At 37.0% G+C, this 21299-nt stretch overlaps 1 protein-coding gene across 4 annotated transcripts in view; it reads right to left on the bottom strand.

The window, feature by feature from the left end:
* Window positions 1-3727: 3727 nt before the first annotated feature.
* The window catches only part of JPH1 (junctophilin 1), an 84245-nt gene continuing 66673 nt past the window's right edge, over window positions 3728-21299 (bottom strand). The window contains exons 4-6 of one of the 4 annotated variants that reach the window (XM_055800413.1): window positions 14471-15132; window positions 6264-6359; window positions 3728-6157 (exon numbers count right to left, since the gene is read on the bottom strand). In XM_055800413.1, the coding sequence (XP_055656388.1) occupies window positions 6279-6359; window positions 14471-15132 (743 nt within the window). In that variant the 3' untranslated portion in view covers window positions 3728-6157; window positions 6264-6278. Of the gene's footprint in view, window positions 6360-14470; window positions 15133-21299 lie in introns of all 4 variants that reach the window. The other 3 variants (XM_055800411.1, XM_055800412.1, XM_055800410.1) reach the window with 3 other exon arrangements.

Here is a 21299-nt window from a genome sequence, read left to right as displayed (position 1 = left end):
ATGATAACTGGAATTCTATTCTTTGACTATACTCTGTTTTCTTCCAATTTGGATAAATCAGCATAAAACCCCCCAGAGCTCAAAACCTACGGCTTAAAGCCTATACTTCACCTCTCTGTCATTTATTGCTCTTTAGTTAATTAACACTGAAAGCAGTTGTGAAATTAAAAAGTAGTCCTTGTCTAAATGTATGTGCCCCAATTTCCACAGAGCCATCTGATTAATCACTGTAAGACATGGAGGAAGACATGAAAGCTCAGGCAAGTGAGCAAAATGACATTTCCAACAGACAATATATTTTATTCTGTCTAACAATCCACATGTTTGTATATCAAGTCCAGAAATCATCATACCACACTGTCCCAGTAAATCACAACCCTCAGTAGGACTCCTTGGTCTTCTGAGTTGAGAATTAGTTTCACGTGTATGGCCAGTCTTTTTCACAGTCTTACTGGGGATATCTGTAGTGGAGTTCATAACCCAGTTGATACCATATTTTTTTCTCAATGGTGACAGCATTACGTTGGTTTCTATGAATTACTAAGAGCCATTAGAAATCTCTGTGTATAGTGTTTTCAGTAATTTTCTTCTCTTCACATACTGTGTTTAAATCACTGTCCTTACAGTGGAGACGGTGAGTATAGATTTGAAACTAGAATACAGTTGCATAAACCAGCATCAATAGTATGCAAAAAAATGGACAAAATGAAAATTGTGATGAGTCATGCAATTCAGTGTAGGACAAACTGCAAGAGAGATGGGTTCCATAGCCATAGAGAGCTAAAGTAGCTGCTGCTTAAACAAGCGTGCCCAATAGATAAAGTGTGAGTTACTGAAGTGTGGGGGCAAATGGCTATGTGTGGGGAAAAGGAGAGCAAGTTGAATTTGCTTAGAAGAGTTGGGGGGGGGGGGGGGGCGTGTGGTGGGATGGGCAGTGAAGGATAAAAGATAATCTATAAAATTGTGGAAGCACTGAAAAAATAAAACCAAAACCTTTTCAAGGGTGATGATAAGGAAAATCCTGTTCTTTTCCATCATTGAAAAAAAATCAAAACCTTCCTTCTTGGAGAAATGGCACTCAGTATTCCCCCAGTATGCACCTAAACTCTCCTAGGTAAGCAGTCCAAAGTGATTGTGAAAAATTTTAGCTGAAACAAACACATATTTACATGATGAAATGTAGATTATCAGGTTAAGAAAAGCTGTCAGTTCCCTGCCTTTTTTTTTTTTTTTTTAGTGTCTAACAAACAAAAGGAAGAAACGTGAAAGATTCACAAATTCTGTTACCAGCTTCATTTTTGCTGTTGGTTTTACGGGGGTGAGGGATTTGTTCAGCTGTTACAGTGATGGTCACAACATAAACTTCAGATAGATGTAGTTTTAATTTTTTCCACCTAGTCTAAAAACCAGTAACGTTATAGACATTTTTTCTTAAAGATGTTATGTATGGAAATTATATTTACCTCCCACATTGGTAGGAGGTGCAATGTCTCTTATTTTGCAGTTTCTGCATCCAGTAGGAAAAAAAAATAATAAAAGAGATGGATACTGTAGATGCCTCAGCTACAGCATGTTGGTATACACAGCTTCTTGCTCAGACTTAACATAATTTCTATTTTTTCCTGTTGCTGAGAATATTAAACGCGAGAATGAGAAGACTACTTCATTTGAAAGGCTTATTTAATTTCCCTTCTCTTCATTTGCTTTGTTTACTGAATCACATTTCCATAGGAGAATGGTATGTAGAACTGTCTGCCCTAACTGGTTCAAACGAACTATGAGTAAAACCATTTAGATATAACTCACAACCATGTTTCATTAATAACAACTAACTAGGAATGTTACTGTAGCTCAATATGTAGTGAATTTCTGCAGACTTTTATCATTGCATCCCCATTATTGTCAGAATCTTTTAATATTGTACCTGAACAGAGCTTTTAATAGATATGTAATGACATCATTAGAAGTTATGTAAATAACTACTTCACAACTTTTAATCACTCATAAAGAGGCATTTACTCCTTCTAAAGTCAGCAGTTGTATTAATGATTTTTTTAACATCTGTATTTGAAAGGCAAGTTGTAGTCATATGTGACGAAATTTCTGCTTTGAAAGCGAATCCCTCCTTTTAGAAAGTAAATAAAAACTCTGCATTCCTTATTGCTTTTCTGATGGAAGGAAACGTAAGGACTATACATACTAAGTGAGGAAAGGACTGGTTATGCTAAAAAGCAATGATGAAAGATGATTTGTTCTCATCAGCCTTTGGCACTGCAACATTACTCGCTGTTCTTCTGCGTCTACTATATATATTGTTTAATCAGGTAAATGAAGTTGCCCAAGAAACCAGACCTCAAATTCAAAGATGAGAGCTCACAGCTTCTGTGGGAAATCACACAACTGTGGCAGGAGAAGCTACTTTGCCTGGGAAAAATTTCCTTGCATTGAAATGGGGTAAAGTTTTCCGTGCTACAGTAGAGCAAATCTTGGAGCAATAAGTTGCACTGTCTGTCTCTAGTTTTTTTCTTCCCCTTAGGCATAGCAGATGCATTCCCATGTAACCCCATTAGCAAGTTTACAACAGATATAAACCACTGGTAAAAACATCTCAGAGGAAGAATGTCCCTCTGCTTTCAGACACCATAGAAAAATTGTTGTATTTCTATGCACATGTTGATTTTTTTAAAATTACAAACCCTCATGGGCAGGGAAAGCTGTCATATTTCTCAGCTGATTAAGAACATTTTCCCTTCCATTTCTGGGCAGATCCTTTGCTTGTTGCTGTTATGATTTATATATGCCTGAGACTATTATCACATTCATCGGACTTAAAAAATATTTAATGTCAACTTTACTTTTATTATTGAACATGTTATACAATGTCGATCACAAAATGACAGAGAAGAGCTGTCTCAGTGAAACTGACTTTAAAATTTTCTTGCATTACAGCTATTTATTTTTCTTGAGAATGTATTTTTCTCTACTCGAAGAGCCAAAATTTTTCTTTAGGGAGTGGGTTATTGCACAGAAAATAGGAATTCTTAAAGTTAAGCTTCATGTTGGTAGAATTATTTTAAAGAATAAGACAGTAACAATTACTTCCTAAAGATATATTTCCGTTAAAAAGGAACTACTAAGAAAATTTGCTCTCCTTTTCAACTAAACATTAGGATTTCGGTACAGTTGGCTAATAAGCCAAACTGGAATCACATAAAATAAAATTCTTAGCTGATTTATTAGTTCAGCAAATGGGGTGGCTTTAACACAGTTGTAATGCTGAATTTTCTCTGTGTAGAATATTGGCTCACAAACTTTATGTTAATTTTGAACCTATGGAGACCTTGAGAAGGAGGGAAGTCTAAAAAAGTTGTTGATTCACTTACAAGAACAGCTGTTGATGGACCAGTCATTCACTGATTAAAACAAGAGCGATTGAACTATCCCTGTACTGCAAATATAATTTAAGATACTAAATTTATAAAGATACAAACATTCTGTATCAGAAGATAAAAGAAGGCATGTAAGGAAACTTGACTTTTTTTTTTTTTTTTTTACTTTTAATTGTTTCCCAGAATTATTTTGTTGAAAACAGTAACTTCCAATGGTTTCAAAGGGGCAGGACTTCACCCATTTTCCTGCTTCACTTCTCGTTTATTGAATTTCTTAGAAAAATTGTTTCCAGAGAGTGAACAAAGTAATTCATAAACAGAAAAAACTAGCCTGAAACTCCATTAATAACCAACTTATTTTTATTAGAGCAAATACAGTTGTGAAAACTGTACATTGTACATTTTGGGTCAAGAATTATAAATAGAGAAACTCATAGATAAAGAGTTCATTCTTTGACAGCAAGAAACTTCAAATAGACAAAATGACATTATTAAGTACATTGGCAGGCTTCATTGTGCTGTCCAAAATGTAGTGTACAGTATAACAACCAATTATAAATAGCTTTTCATGTAAAATACAGCTGTGCACATTTTAGAAAAATACCAACAATTTGTCTGAGCTTTGTTTTAAAAAAGCTTATAAATTGTACATATTTATAAATGGCACTAACATGCTTACTTAAATTTATAAACATTTTCATAAGCTTTGTTACCCATTATTTCCAGAGCATAAAGTATTTTAAATAAACATTTAAGAGGAATTAAATACTTCAGTTACAAAATTACCTCTCCATGTAAGGAGACAGGGGGTGATTTCACTGTTGGATGGAACATTTTGTCCATTATGTCAAGGCTTACACAATAACTTTTAGAATTTTGTTCTTATTTAGAAATTACTTTCCTAAATTTAAAACACAATTTTAACTTTTTTTAAAAAATAAATATACATTTTTATTTTCATTTGCTCTCTTTCTGCTTTCTTCTTTATCCACACTGGTCAAAACACAGGATTCTCAACATACTTCTGTAAAAAACACCATGGTGTTACTGCCCTGCTCGGAGTTACTTCGCTGCACAATATTCAGTCCATACTTACGTTACTTTAATATGCTGCATCAAAAAATAGCTAATGTACTTTGCAAGAATGTTGCCCATTAAACCATGCAAACACTTAGAAAGTTTACAAACAGGTTCAAAAACTATATTGTATGAAAGATTTTCTAATAAAGATAAAATAAACCATAATACAAGCCCTTTGCTTTTTGTAGCTTTAAATTAAAATATTTACTTGCCAAATGACCACACCACATATTTTCAGTAAACAAGCATGCTTTTGATTAATATAGGGTACAGTAATTCCAGTATAATGGCACATAAAAAGAAACATGATCACATCATTTGAACAAAGGGCTGTGGAACTACTTAAGACAAACTTTCCAAATGAAAAATGTTGAGGCTTTTTTAATGCTGAGGTAAAATTATAAATGGACTTTAAAGACACTGAAGGCATCAAATTGATAAACAATCACTTAACGTTTCTAAACGCTTTACCTGAATGTATTCAACACAAAGCTAGTATTTTAAAATTACAATAATTTATTATGAGCATTAGCTAGCTTAACTGTCATTGGCATCAATGTGCACTCAGACAAAACTTTATTTTAACTGCTGGCAAAATACCTCAGTGTTGAAACATAATAATTCAAATCACCAATTACCACAGCACCAAATTAAAAAAAAAAAAAAAGTCAACATGCAAAACCTGTATCTTGCCTTTCTTGGCTTATTCTGATATTTCAGATCCTGCTTAGAATACTCTGATATCAACTTAAGATTCTTATTCTTTTATTATGAAAAATTTTGCTTGCTATTGGCGTAAGCATTTGAACACTTTTAGGAAGATACTAACATCTTTAAATTTTGCAGTCAGGGTATATTTCTTACTAAACCTTAGAGCAAAAGGGCTCTTCAGGTTTAGAAAAATTGATTTAAGATTTTTATCTCTGGATTAGAAAAAGAGATTTCATTTTTTGCTTCTGCTGCTTGGCAGAACTGGTAGCTTTCTCCAGGTTGGACTAGACACTATGTTATGGCTATACATCAAATTTCATAAACAACGAATGAACAGAATCATGCACAGGCAAATGAAATTCAATCTCCCAGAGCACTGCAGGAGATGTTAAAAGCAGCAGGTAATGGAATAAGACTGGTGACTGATGCTGCTAACTATTTCTTCTAACGAGATAGGAGTGAACGCTGGAATCACTTCCACAGCAACAGAATCCTCTGACCACATTCCTCTGGCAGTCGTTTTCCCATCTCCCCACTAAAAACATCAGACGGTAAAATAGTAAGGCAGCTGTTAGCTTCCATCAACAAAAAGTGCAGCTCCGTACATTTCCAGTTTAGTCACACTCTGCTGGAACAGATGGAGAAGCCAACTCACTTCACTGGCAGGGCTGCTTCAGCAGATTATTTTGTTTGTTTTCCAACATGGCTGCTTGCTTCAGCTTTCAGAGGACCCCAAAGCCACGAGCCATCAGCAGAGAAACTGATCTGGGGCCCTGGCTGAATTTTCCAAGTTTCATCTCTCTTGCGTCCCATCCTAATTCCAAGCCTCCTTCCCTGTGTCTGACAGGTGCCATTTAAAAGGCTGATGACACAACTGCAGAGAACTGTGGGCTAACACCACTAGTTGTCATGACTTCACTGAAGGGTCAAAACAGTTACATTATTAAATAACTATGTTGAATCACATTCAGGCATAGCTAAAATTGAAGTAGGGAACATTAAAAGTATGCAAAGAAATTAAATCTTTATCATTTGAGGTGGGGTGGATATGGTGATTTTATATGAAAACAAGACCTTTCTTACCTTTCCTAATTCCAATCAAGTTAGAAAATGGACAAAAAGAATGGCTAAACCAATATTCAACAGCATTACGAGGGCGATCATGACTGAGTTAGGGCCCTGAAAATAAAATGAAGATATCAGAATTAATGCAAACTTCCACAGTGTACAGCAACGAACATGTCCTGAGTCTGGAATTTTTACCGGTTTTGACTTTGCTCTGAAGGATTACCTAAATATTAAACATACAGACTCTGCTCCTGAAACATAGCCATTACCCTTGGTATTCAGGTGAACTAAATATTATCTGTGTGAAAATAAGCTAGATAAATACAGGTGAGTGTATATTATTACACTGTTCTTAATTACACTGAGATTAAACCATCTCACAAATATGACTGCATAAACAAATGAAAACAAACCCATCAACACAAAAACAATATCACCTTAAGATAAAGCAAAACAAAGAACTTGAACTACTTCAGGAAAGCTGGACCACTGCTCTTCATCCTTACAGCAGATTCCTTCCCTAATTCCAACCCATTTCAAAACAGACATGACAAAGCGTTTTACAAAAAAATACCCTTTTTCTGATAATCAAAGGAAATAAAAAGTTACTTACTGTTGCACTAACATACCTATAAATGCTTCTATTACAGATTTTAAAATAATTTTACTTGCAAAATTAAACTTTTTTTTTTATTTATTCTGACCCTTTATCTTACAGACCTATATACCGAAGAAACGAAAAGTCTAAATACTTTTTACTTTTTTAGCTAGACCTAAACTTGGTTAGGAAACTTAACCATTACACAATTTTAGTGTATTCTGTGAAGCCAGAGAACAAAGTTTTTAATTATTTTCAGCAATTTTGGATAGTTCTTTAAACATGGATGCTTTCTAAAAAGCAACTTGAAATAACGTCCTGAACAACTGGATATTCTCAGTTCTTCTGTTCTCTAAATGTATTTGGTTTACTACAACATAATTTCACAGAGATTTGTATACACCTAGATTTTAAGACTGCACATTTACTGTAAGTAGAAACAGAAAAACTCTTCACTCAGACAATACTTCTGTAAGTCACAAAAAAGCCCACCAAAAAGTCTCTGCAGAAAACTGTCCTCTGGGCTACATAAGGATCACTGGCTTGCATAAGAACTTACATATTTCATTATAAATGACATATAAAGTTTTTCACTTTCCACATGAGGCATGCCTTACAGAAGTTCATTATGCTTAATGAAAATGCTAACATTAGCTATGTAATTTCTGGAATGGTAAGGTGTAAGAACTTACTATTATTAATTTGCTGCAGCAGTGTCACTGGGAAGATATTCAATAGTACCTGTGTGATTATTATATCACATGCTCTCATCCTGAAACAGTCTCATTAAACACTTTCTGCCACAACACATCTTTACATAGTAGTTAAGATGGCAGGCGAGATGTGAAATGCCAAGTTCTTAAATAAGTCACAAAATATGTTATGTCAAGTACTCCTTAAATCTCTGGGGAGTCTAAACGCAATCGGCACCTCTATCCATAAAGGCCATAAAGTTCCCTTTGCACCTCTTCAGAGGTATCTGTTCACATGCTGAGGAACTAGATGTTCAAGTTCAAACTACGATTGAAACTATTAGGAGGCTAGTTAAAGGTTGCCATGGGGTAATGATATTGTCAGCAAGACTCACATTTTGCTTCATGGCAGAATGTCTAAAATATTCATTAGAAAATTGAAGACTAGGTTTAAGGTCACCTTAGTAAAAAAGATTTTGAATAACAAGTTCCCACTCACCAGTGGTATGTTTTAACCATTGGATCACAGAAGTGGAACCCTGTTCCTTCCTTCTTACTGAAATGACTCACAATGCGCCAAAGAATATGAGACACTTGGTGACAGACAAGAGGCATAAAAGGAAAGCATGGCTCCAGATATGGTGACATTTCTGATCACAGCACTGTAAGCAGCATCGCTGTATAGTGCATAACTCAAGGTTCATTTCCTCTTCCTCTTTCTGGCACAGTCACAACTGTGCTAGCTTGGGTACTTCTACACTATTCTACTGTGAGGGAAATCAAAATTTCCATCAGGATTCCCACCAAATGCATTTGGCAATTGTGAGATTTATGCATGAAAGCTATACTGGAAGACTCTGAACAATACAACATGTTTTACGTGACATGACACAACATCTACTTTGAGAATCTCTCAGTTTTGCCGTCTTGGAATGTCAGTGTCGACACCCTTAGAATGAACCTTCCATTTAATGAATCTCATGACAGACAAGAATAGTACATACATGATTATGTTACATTACCTCTCTACAGGAACTGTGATTACACTAAGATTTGGATTCAACATCTTTCTCTTCGGTGCTGAGACACTGAAACAGGTTTCCCAGAGAAGCTGTGGATGTCCCATCGTTGGAAATGTTCAAAGTCAGGTTGGACGGGGCTTTGAGCAACCTGATCTAGTGAAAGATGTCCCTGCCCATGGCAGGGGGGTGGACTAGATGATCTTTAAATATCCCTTCAAACCCATTCTATGATTCTATAATTCTAACAGGGACTCCCTGTATTATCAAAATCAGATCAATAGTTCCCTTATAGTTTGGGATGCCACCCAGAGATTTTACAGTTATAGTGCACCAGGAGCTGCAAGGAACTGTGAAGGAGATCATTGCCTAACACCATTAAAACTCACTGGGATTTGGCCATCTAATGCTTTGTGTATTTGTAAATAAAATCCATGGAAATCAAGTTGATTTACTACTATTGAGGAAAAATTTGGACCTATGGGGACCTCAGAGGAGCCAGGAACTATTCATTACCTGAAATATATCCTGAAACAGCATCCTGATAGCTGCAAGAGAGCTTTTGGCTGAATGGCAAGTTGAGACTGCAGTTCAAACGGCAACTCGGTATCATTAGCGCATGGTTTTACGGAATTAAGCTTCATGGAGGGGGAAGGGACTTCTCTATTCATGCAGTCAGGTTAGGTACAACAATGTCACCACAGTAACATGATTAGGCTAAAAAAAACTAGGGGCTATGGTGTGCATCAAGAAATCTCATCTACAAAGACAGAAGAAAGTGATGTCTTAAGAACTGGGTTGTTGGTTTTATATGAAGATCAAAGAAAAATGTGTTATCTGTTTATGATAATGAGTCTATGCCTTATACAAAGAAGTAAATCTCATCTCCTTTGGCCTGCTATGTGCATTTTGTTTTCTCTTCTGGTAATTACAACTTTCAGCTCAAAGAAGAATTTCCTAATATACTAAAAATGATCCAACAATATTTGTGGAGCTTATGGTTACTATGAATAAACTACTACCTGTATTTGTAGACACCTATGAAATGAGCATTTAATGCTTTAAGACAAATACCATAATTAAGACTTTAGTGTCCTGCAAGGGCTTAAAATAGCAAAAGACAAAATTAGTCTGAACAGTCCAAGAGTGACTAGAACAGGTGCACTAAAGAAGCTGTGGTAGAAAAACTCCAGTCCTGCTTAAAAACTGCCCTTTCAGCTTCTAGTAAGTCAGACACTTACACAGTTAAAAATATAACCGTATGATTATTTTTCATCTGGTAAGGAAGAAGGCTATTTTCCTAAAATGTAGTGCCAGGAAATACTAAGACTAGTCTTGTAATCCCACTGCATTAGGAATGCCTGTTAAATTTAGCATAAAGTTCTTGCTCAGAGGGTTTTTTTAGGATCAGGCAAATACTGATTTATTTTTCTAACATTATGGTAGTTATATCCTTTACTAACTGGATGTTAAGTGGACAAAGAGATCAGAGTAGAAGCACACTGGGCAACGTTCAGCAAAATGTCATGATTTTAACTACAGGTAAAAAGCAGGATAAACACTCTGTGTGCCTTAAAAATCTTCACCTACAAAATGAAAAAAATGACAATATAGTAGAGCGCTTGTGCCTGGGCTTGTACCTGACCTCGGGCAACACATGGATACATACCAGGCAAACAAAATGTGTATTCGTGAATGTACACCACAAAGGTATTTTTTGCAACTCCATCCTACTTTTTACCCAAATCCAAAACAATCTCAAATCAGCTCATATTCAAGGTGGAATAGCAGTGTGCAAGCTGATACTGGGGCTACAGGCTGCAAGAGCAGTTAGAACCAACAGTTAGTCCTCATTTGTGGCCAAGTGTCTGTGCACACTTCGCACTGTGGTAAAAATAAGGTAATTTCAAGGTGCCAAATTATCAGTGAAAAAAGGATGATTTACTTCTCATTCATTAGGGTAAATGCCTGCAAACAGCTGTTTTGGAGCAGCTGATGAACAGGGGCTGTCATTGTGCTTTATGCATGTTTTCACCTTGATAAAACTATGACTTTCTTATGAGCTCTGAAATGATTTTAAACTTTGATTTTTGAACATCAGGCAATAGTTACATGAGAAGTGTGGCCTAAGAAGTATGCGCTGATATTTTTCAAGTATCATGCCAGAAATGGGGCCACCTTGAGAATCGTTACTGTTCCTATAACTAACTTATTACACAGGTGATAGTCAATGACATTCTTAAGAATATAATAGATTCACAGAAAATAAGAAACGTGAATTTGATTACTAAAACAGATGCTGCAGAATTTTCTGTTAATAAAGTTGTTTAAAGTGCAAATTAAATTTTACGTTTCATTCAGATGTGAGAAATGGCTTTGATTTAGACACATGGAAGGAAGAATTGCAAATCTTACATTCTGTATCTATGTTCTTAATGCATTATAAATGGAAACTTGAAAAAAGCACAGCACAATTTTATACAGCACTTTCAGATAATCTAGTGAAAGTGCTCAATAAATGTAATAGATTCATTTTTGCATTCTAAATCCATGTTTTCTTATTTCTCTTTTCATGAAAATGAGAGTTGTTTTCTCATTATATTCCTTAAAAAATATATTTTTAAACTTTTATGGAGGATCTAAGGCAGTTTTACTTTCAAACCACAAAATCGTTTGTCAGGATGACTGTGAAGCAATTGCAGTTACTGACTAAAGCAAAATAATTCTCCAATGCAGCCCTAGAATTCGGAAGTCTCTCAACATTCAGAAGTGTTTGGGATGAAGAGAAGTACACTCAGTAACTATGCACTGCGTAACTCCAGCCCAGCTCAGTCCAGGAACACTGCAGAACAGACTACTGTTTTTCTGAAGTTGAAAGGTCATACTAACAATGAAAAAGAAAAGCCTCCGGGCAATGTTAACAGTCATTGTGTACTATCTCCCTCAGTCTGCTAGGCCAGTAGGCTTCTTCCTGCTTTAATTGTTTTAGGATTTTCACTCATTTCAGCATTTTAAAGAAATAAGCATGTAGGAAATTTATTCTATAAGGGCAAATTTATAGACACATTTGGAAGACATCTTTGAATAAAACACATATATCTACGTGTATCTTAAAATGTTGTTATATTAAAAATGAGATTCTAAACTCTACCCTCCTTCCTTATTGAAATGCTGATAATAAGAATAATGCAATTATGGTGATCCAATTGAAGCAGAGGGACAGTTCCCACATAACCTGTAATATCAGTAAACAAACAGTAGCTAATTTACTAACAAAGTGATAATAGCTTATCACTTTTCCACCTTTCCTGATAACAGGCTATAGGTTCATGGTCCTTACCCTGATTATTCTAGAAGGTCAATAAACTGCTGTTTAGGTGCCCTACTTGGTTTCTTACGGTGAAGATGCCCTCAGCTCCACTATTTGGTCTGGATGGAATGTAGGAAAAATAAGGACTATTTCTAGCCACTTAATTTCACCAGAGCTGAACAAAACATTTCAATTCAGGCTAAAATTCTGTGCATGCTCACTCAACCTTCACAAGCCTGACAGCTTTGTGTTACCCTACATAGGAGTCGTATCTGTGAGGTTTGAAAGGTTAAAGGGCTAATAGCAGCTGTAATACAGATTTGCAGATTACAAAACCACTGTGAACATCTACTTTGATCTGCAGAGAACAGAATATAAGCTTCCTGCTGAACCAGAGGATATCATCTTGGCAGAATGCTCATTATTCAGTTATTCAATGATGGCTACAAAAACTCAACATTTGAAAACTGATGTTACATTTAGTTAACATCATTAAAAGCAAATTAAACTATAGACTTTTATCTAAATCTGTCCAGTTGTTGGATCTTCTTACACATTTGCTTGTTAGCTTGGGAAATTATTTTATGATGTGTATTTACAGAAAGTGATTTAACATGTCAGATTTTTTTTGCCTTGAATCTTTCATTGTAAGGTATGTTTTAATCATTCTTGCAGCACTTTGTGGGGCTTTCTGTTAAGTTTTTTCTCATTTTAAATCCCTGATTTATGGACACTGTATTTTATTCCAGAAGTGGTTGCACCAGTGCCAAAAACAGATAAAACAGACTCCCATGTACTCTTGCTTAATCTTTCCTGTTGATAAATCTAAGGATTATATTAACATCTCTGAACAGCAGCAGCAGACTAGATGCTTATGCTCAGCTGCATCTCTTGTTCCTGATCCACCAACCTTTTCCAGTTCCGAACCTGCATGGCCAGGCTCTATTAACTGTCTTTCAATATATAATCTGACATTTTGCTGTGCTGCACATGTATAACTACTTGCATCTTTCTTAGCAGGTGATTTGGATCGGCTTGTATTGGTGAACAACTGTCTTTGTTATTTATCACTTTCCTGGTCTCTGTGTCTTCTGTAAACTTCACGGGTAATACTTTCATGTCCTCTTCAATGTCATTAATAAAAATGTTAATAAAATAGAGCAGCGGAATTAATCCAAGAATGACCTCACCAGGGTAATACCAAATTACCGATGTTTTTCTAATTACTTTTTCAGAACTGTAAAGTAATTTTTAAAAAAATATTTAAATGTGACATTTAGTCTTAGCATTACTCTGGCTTTCTTGTCAGAATACATAATTGTATCACAGCAAATCAAGTGACCTTCTTGATTGAGGATATGATTCCTCTGTCACACCTGAAGATGTCAAACTTGTTTGACAAGTTCTTTTACACTGCACATTGGTTGGAAATTCTTACAACTTTTTATTTTTAAATTCTTTATTAATGAAGTTATGTGTCAATTATTCAACTGCTTTGCCTGAGATCAGTGCTAGGCTGTCTGGAGCTCATTAAATGGGTCATTATGTTTATCCCATCAATAATGACACACTGTTTTTTTTCTACTGGAGTACCAAAAATGATTCAAGAAACAATGCTTATAAAAAAGAAACATTATGACAATTATCTGGACCTCTTAATTTGCTAAAGCTTAACTTTAGGATCTAAACCTATTATTTTCCTGAATTTCTCTTGGCCTAGAAATAGTTTTGCCATCATCAGGGATTCTGAATTCAATAACCTGGCTTTTTCTCATAACTTGATATAGAAATGCTAGTAGTCATCTCTCCTTTACTGCATAACCATTGATAGTTCTATTATTTCTAAATAATAATGAGATTCAATTCATACTGATTTGAATGTATAGTTTTAAAACTCCTCCATTTCTTGATGAAAAAGAAAGTAAAATTTTTCACCACACTGTAAAACACAAGTATTGTTAGAGGTATGTATTTTAAAACAGTTTATATTTTGATGCAAATTGCCTGGTTTTAGAGCCTACAATCAACATAGAGAAGAAAATGAAAATGGGAGATTGTCTGGACTGGGTTAGACCACAGGCCAGCATCCTACCTCCAACAGTATTCAAGAGCAGACCTTTGGGGAAGAGCATGAGTGTAACTAGTACTGCCCAATTATCCACTAAAGTACAACAAACATTGTTTTGAGGATGGAGGGAGGGGCAGGGCGGGAAATAGATCTGTATATATGCATATCTGCAAGTATATGTCTACATACACACAAAATGCTCATATACATATATATTTTTTTATATATATATATATATACATACACACTAATACGCACACTAACACATTTTTGTGTTTATGGATGCAATAAGGATTAATGTTTCAAAAGTCCATCAGTATCTGGCTATCAACTATCCCTTCCCAGTTTTCATAAAGGATAATATAAAGGACTGGAATATTTGTTTCTCCCTCCAGTCTGCTGTATTGGGTTTTAGCTAGCAGACTGTATCCAGATGAAGATTTGACAGAAGTGAGCTTTTTCTGTCTTTAGGTTGCATAGCTCAGCACTTGGAGGCAAAAGGGCAGAGATAATGAAAAGTTTTCTTGCTACTCACCGAGCTGTTTTCTACTTCTTTTTCCAATGTTGAATGTGACTCGTTATTAGCAGGGTTCTTTGGTGCAGCAAATTCTGGTTTCTTAATTTTTGTGTCAGGTTTGTTTTCTTTGGCATCTGGCTTACCCCCAGATCTAGCAGGACTTGGCTTCTGTGAGGGTGGTATCCGTGCAAGTGTCGACGGTGATGGGTTGACATACTCATCTTCTTCCCTGAGCTCCTGTGGAAGCACTGTTGGATTCATTTTTACATAATAGCCATGGTAGTGACCATGTAGCTCCCCATTTTCTGTGCTGATGGGATTGTGATGGGCTGAAAACTTCGGCTGGTTTTTCACAGCTACTTCCTCTTTCATTGGTGCTTTTGAATATAAAGGCTTGTTAATTGTGGGTGTTATATTCTCAGTGGCTAAAAGCTTTTTGTCTTGATTGAGTCTTGCCCCAGAAGCGGAGCTTTGCTTTTTCAGTTGTTTTGAAGGAGAAGGTTCAGAAGAAAGAGGAGGGCTATGCCTTGGACTTGCTTCTGGGGTTCGAGGGGGTGTAGTACCTTTTCGATAAAAGTGTGGTGACTCTTTTGGGGTAGCTGGGTTTTCCTGAACTTTTTCTTCAGATTTTTCTTTCACCTCCACTCCTTCTTGAAACTTTTGTTTGATATAATCAGGGCCTGGAAAATAGTGTAATAGAAATATTATGATTAAAACAAAAATAAGACTTCACAGTAAAACTGGCATTGGGATGTCAGACAGCACTGCCTTGCTAAAACACTGGCAGGGGTGGGTGTTACCAAAAATTCACTGACATCTGTAATGTTTTACTCTAAATTACTCCACAGTCGAAGTTACTGTACTTTTTGGTAATTGTTGGGACTACTTACTAATGTGGTTCAGTCACTTTGCAAAGGGTCACAGGATATAAATTGTCTCTGAGTGAAGTCTGAGGGACTGAAGACTGACACATATCTAGCATGCTTTCTTTTTCTGAGAGGCACTTTTTGAGGTATGTCTTGCTTAATTACCCTAATCTATCTAACTGCTACCCTCATGATCATGGGATCTGTTTGACATGAAAGTAATTAACCATCACAATGAAATGTCTCTTCTGTCTTTATAACCTACAGGAAATAGGGCTTGAAACATTTTTTTTCCCCTTTATGTGCATGTTAGTTTGTCTTATATACTTACATATATATATGTGTGTGTGTGTGTGTGTGTGTGCGCGCCTTGAACTCTCAGACACTGGTTTTGCCTTCCTAATCTAATCACTTACCATATGAAGATGGAGGTTAACCACTCTAGTCATTAACATCATTCCTGCTTAGAAGTTAGGAAGACAAATTCTCTCACATTCACTAGAGAAATACTTAGAGAGCAGCCAGTATGAAGAATATTCTCCCCCCACTTCCTAGCTAAACACCCATGAGCACATTCACTACTAGGACTCACTTATCAAGGTGCATTTCTACGTGTTTACATAAAGACAAGCTGGCTGAGATGCTCTGCTCCAGGTTTTGGTTGTCTGATTTAATAGTTCAATGCTAAGACTTGAGTAAACAGTCCATTGAAGAAACAAAATTGCTGTGAATCTCTGTATTGTGGGTAGTGTTTGCTGTTTTTCTCCCTAGAGGCCATATTCCAGATTCCAGGATACGGTCCCCTAAGATGTCAGAAGCTGGGAAGCTCTGTGAACAAAGAACTGCAAGGACCTTGCTGCATGTTCAGCAACGGCTTCTGCCAAATACATTGCAACTGTTTTTCCACTTCTATCTTTGCTAGCACCACTACTTTCCTTTGACTTTTTTACCTTCTCTAAGTGAGGCTTATCTGCATTTTATGTCATTTAAAAATTCTGTGCCCAGAGAAGAACGTCTGCACACATTTTTCTGCTTTTGAGTTTAAAGGAGGCTCTAGCTGTGCTAGGCCAATACAGTGTTTTTACAGATGCCAGAAGTGTATGCATCACTAGACAGGACTAAGATGAGAGGAAGAGCAGCATGAAGTTTTTGGAAGTCACTGAGTCATCTGGTAAGTAAACATTGCTGAGAAGAAGAATTACTCTGTATGCAATGTCTTTTGAGCAGGAAAATCACAATGGTTTTGGCATCTCTGAGAACCAGGGGTGGAAACAGGGAGCTGTTGAGAAAGAAGGCTAGATGTAGACAAGCCAGGATGTGTTCTCAAATAACATTTGAGGAGGAAGCTTTGAGGAGTTAAGCCTGCACAGAGGGAGAGGACTGGATGCTTGGTTCTTACAGCTTTTTATAATCCTCTTGGTAATAGGGAAAGGCAGTACAACATAAATTAAAAGTTGTCATATATAAAGTTACAGTTACAATCACCATTCACAAAATTCATCATGAAGGTGATTTCCTTCCGTCTTTGCTGAGATGTATAAAGTAATACCGAGGGTTTTAACATGAATAAACTTTGGTTTTCTCTTTTCATGTGGGATATAATTAGGGGTGTAGAGAGAAAAGGATAGCTAAAAAATCTCTGCCTAACCTTTATGCCCAAGCCATGGAGCTGTCAAATTGCAATGACTCTTTGTTATGGACACATCTATGTTCACATTAGTTTGCTCCTAATGACCGCTGTGGTGAAAGTATCCCAGTTGGAATACCATCTCTTCAGCCTTAAAATGCTGCTCAAATGGCACCTGATCTGTTCCTAACCTATCTAGAAAATTCATCTCCTGTGACAGCTTTCCACTACCCAATATATGTAAAGATATTTACTTTTACTAATATCTGACAGCATTTGATAGACTGAAGGCACTTCCATGAAGAACACATCTGGGTCTCAGTAATGTCACCTCTCTCCACTGTTTCCTATGATCAACTAAAAGCCTCCCAAGGCTGGCCAGAGGGACTCTCTCTCCTCCTGAGACCTCCAAACTGTGCTGGAATTTCTGAAACAAGAAGGGAGCCAGGTCTCAGCTGCCCAGGTCTCCACAAGAGACTGATAGAGTGAAAACAAAAAAAACCTAAACCAAAACAAGAATAGCATCTTTAACTGGAGTTTCACAAAGAAGTTGTGCCAATAGGCCAGCAGTGATGTCTTCCTACTGGATATTTGGCAATATCTGATGCTAAGTGAAACGGAGCCACACTGGAGAAAGCTGTAGCCATCTGCATCCAAGTAGCACCTGAGGGTGTCTGACCAGACATTCAGCAATTGCCTTAACATAACACAGCAGCCCTCCCTCCTGCCCCCCAGTACATCACATATGACTATTAGAGATACATCCCTTGCCTCCTATCTTGCCAGGCAGGTTTTTCCAACACTGAAATTCTTGGCTGTATGCTGAAGTTAGCTTTGGAGATTGTCCAAGGACTTCTTTTACGTCTGTTCACTGTATTCAGTACAATCACATGATGCACCTGCCTGAAGCACTGACTCCAAGCAGCAGTAACAGAGTTCCTGCTCCCTTTTGAGGACTAAGAATACTTGACAAGACTTACCTTGTCCCCTTCATTAAAGGCATTATCTAACACTACAGACATAGTCAAGAGAGTCCTTTTTCTTCAGTATAAGAGCACTCTACAGCACGAGTTTAAAGGACCAGGGCCAAGGGAATTGGGAAAGAGAGAGAGTCACTAACATGCAAACCTACAAGCCTTCTCAGCTGCCTGATCTTAACGAGGAAGAGAACAGGATTTGAGGGTGGGAAGAATGTAAGGTGGGATTATCTGCCTAAGACATAAACACAGAGTTCTGTTCTTCAGTTTGCAGTTCAAGCAACCAAAAGATATATTCCTAGACATGATATTTCTTAATTCCTAAGGCGAACCTGGTCTGGAAAGCAGAACCAAGAAATGTTTTCTAACTAAGTAAATATAAGCTTTCTTGGTGGATGAACCTGGGTGTTTTCTTACAGTGACATGCTGTTACTGTTGGTTCAAAACTGATGCATCTTTTCTGGCTGAAGGTCAGCCATGGGGTGGTTTTGGCTCACACAGCTGTTGTGATGCCAGCAGCTGGATGATATCACTGAAGTGTGTTAGCCAGTATTTGGAGGGAATAGCCTCTGAAAGCCAAAGGACTGTGTGGATGTGTGCAATGTATGCACATAGTCTCATACTGCCTGCTGGTCTGCTTGAACAGCATTTCATTGATGGCTGTGGGGTCAGGGAAGCTCTCGTTTGGCTGCAGACACACTCACAGTTGTTCTAAATCTAGAATTTCTTGTGGATTTCTTGTGTAATATGTCTTTCCTCCTGGAAGGGCTCCAGTAAGTGATGTGACAGCATGGCCAGCCCTGTAAATGAGAAGAGAAGGGTGCCCTGGTTCTGCCACAGCATTTTTAGAGAGGTGACAGCCGCATGCTTTCCCCCATGGCCTGGTGAGGTATATGTATTGGCAGCACACGGCTGTTTCATGATTGTGGCTCAAGCAGCATCTGAAAATGTCATTTTGCAGGACACTGTAAATGCAGCCAGTGTTTCCCAAGAAGGATAAGCAGAGACCTTGTGCATTATCAGCTCAGGATGAAATCTAAAGCTTCATAGGGATTGCAGAACACACCTAGGATAGTGAGGAAAAAGGCATATATATATATATATTTATATATATGAGCTTCAGGTCATAGCCCTGCCTATTCAACCTAGCCAATTTCATGTATTCCAGCCCCTTTGCAAAAGAGAAAAGATGAGGATACGGGAAAAGGGTGCAAATGAATGATGATGAGCTCAAAGTACCAAAGGCTCTAAGATTCCTTAAAGTAGGGCTGGTGATCCTTCAAGAAGTGATTCTGAATTCCATAGTCAATACGTGTAACTGAGTAACCTGCCGTAAATCTTATTTCCATAACGAAATGAGCTTCTGCCTCATTTTAGTATAACGATTTCTATATTGTCAAACCTAATAAGTTAATACTTCTTTTAACTGGCAAAAGGAATTCTGTAGTAACACATAAACCAAATAAAACATTCTGATGTTCTGTAGCAGGACTGCAGGACGACGCATTTTCAAGTAATACAAGAACTTTCTGTAGTTTTCTAATATTATTAAGTAACAGAGTAGTAAGTAATTTATAAAAATAAAATATATTAGAATTTTGAATTAAAAACAGTACTATGTAAACTGAAATATACTATATTCTAGTACATTTTAGTTCTGTATAGCACTGTTTTCTTTAAGTTAATCCAATGCATTCTATTGTTTTGCAAATTTCCATGTACTCCTGTATGACCTTGGACATGTTGTAACATCTTATTCAATCCACATGCAAAAAGAAAGTATGCAGTGGGCACTCAGGTTTAAAAGCTTTTCCCTGAACCGAAATTGTTTAAGACAGAGAATTCCATTGATATCAACAAACAATTTCCACAGGAAACATTTTCACAGTGCAAGATGCATTCCTTCTTAGAGGGCATATTGTGAGAAATTCCACTAGAAACTCCACTCTCTAGGAAAAGAAAAAAAGTTTTGGGAGAGCAGGTTTCTCTGAGCCAAGCTCAAGACACTGTGCAATACAGATGAGAGCCTCTGACCATATCATGACAGAAGATGCCTGTCCCTGCAGCCCCGGACTCATATGTGAATGAAGTATGTAAGGTCCTGTAAGACCCTATAGGTAAGTACAGCCTACAGGACTAGCAGCCTTGTCACCTGGGTGTCTCTGGTCCCCATGGTGGATCAGTACTCCCAGTTGTAAACTGCTTGGCGGCTGCACAAGAGGTGAGGATTCTCCTTCCTCTTAAAAGGAAAATATATAGATTGCTGTTGGTACTACAGGTTGCTATATACTGTTTGAGAAATAAGGTGGTGAAAACCAACTGGTTTGTTATTTTCTGATGCGATTGATGGTTTTCTAATGTATCACTGTTGGCAACAATATATACGCCCTTATAATAAGATTTATTTGCTACTCTGATGAACATTAATAAAACTTGGAAAGCCTGGTGACCTATTAGAGGATCAATTAATACAGGGTTGTTTTTTTTTCCTGCAAGCATCTGAAATGCTTTTATATTAGGATTTTTCAGGATAGGACATCTATTTTATATTAATCCTTCAGCATTCAGGATGGTAACTGTAGGTGAAGAAAATAAAAATAATCATTTATCAGTCTGCTAAAAGAAGTGATTTGATGAGTCATTACAAAAGTGCAAATAACTATATTCACAAAATTTTAGAAAGATAGGGTTTATTATTATGACTTCATTATGGAGATGTGTGTGTGAGAACCATAATTAATGTCATTAGTACATCCTCTGTCTTATTCTTATTTGTCTGAAGGTTATACTGATAACAGGGAAAAAAAAGGCTTTTAACTGCTAGGCTGCTGGCTTGAATTCAGGCCAAAAGGATGGAGTGCTGTGCAATGCCATGTGCAGAATGTGCTGATGAACTCAGTGGAGCAGAGATAAGGTTATGGTTTTAGTAATGCTTGGCAGCCCTGTCTGCCATCTTGGCAGACTGAACTGGGACTGAGTAGGGCTGGAAATTAAGGGATAAGGATTACAGCCATAGAGAATTTGATGGATAAAAGGAAAGGTGCATAAAGAGGCACGGGGCTCTGAGATATCACTTCTGCTTAACTGAGATATGAACTGAATCAAATCAAATCAAATTGAATTGAATCAAACAGAATATTTCAGTCGGAAAGGACATATAATGATCATGTAGTCCAGCTGCCTGACCACTTCAGGGCTGAGCAAAAGTTAAACCATGTTATTAAGGGCATTGTCCAAATGCCTTTTAAACACTGACAGGCTTGGGGCATCGACCACCTCCCTAGGAAGCCTGTTCCAGTGTTTGAACACCCTCTTGGTAAAGAAAAGCTTCCTGGTGGTAGTTTAGGAGCTTATCACCCCAGATATCTGCAGCACTC

Source organism: Falco peregrinus, chromosome 3 (genome assembly GCF_023634155.1).
Source record: "Falco peregrinus isolate bFalPer1 chromosome 3, bFalPer1.pri, whole genome shotgun sequence".
NCBI lineage: Eukaryota > Metazoa > Chordata > Aves > Falconiformes > Falconidae > Falco > Falco peregrinus.
The sequence above is the reverse complement of the archived record's forward strand: the minus strand, read 5'-3'. Positions and strand labels throughout refer to the sequence as shown.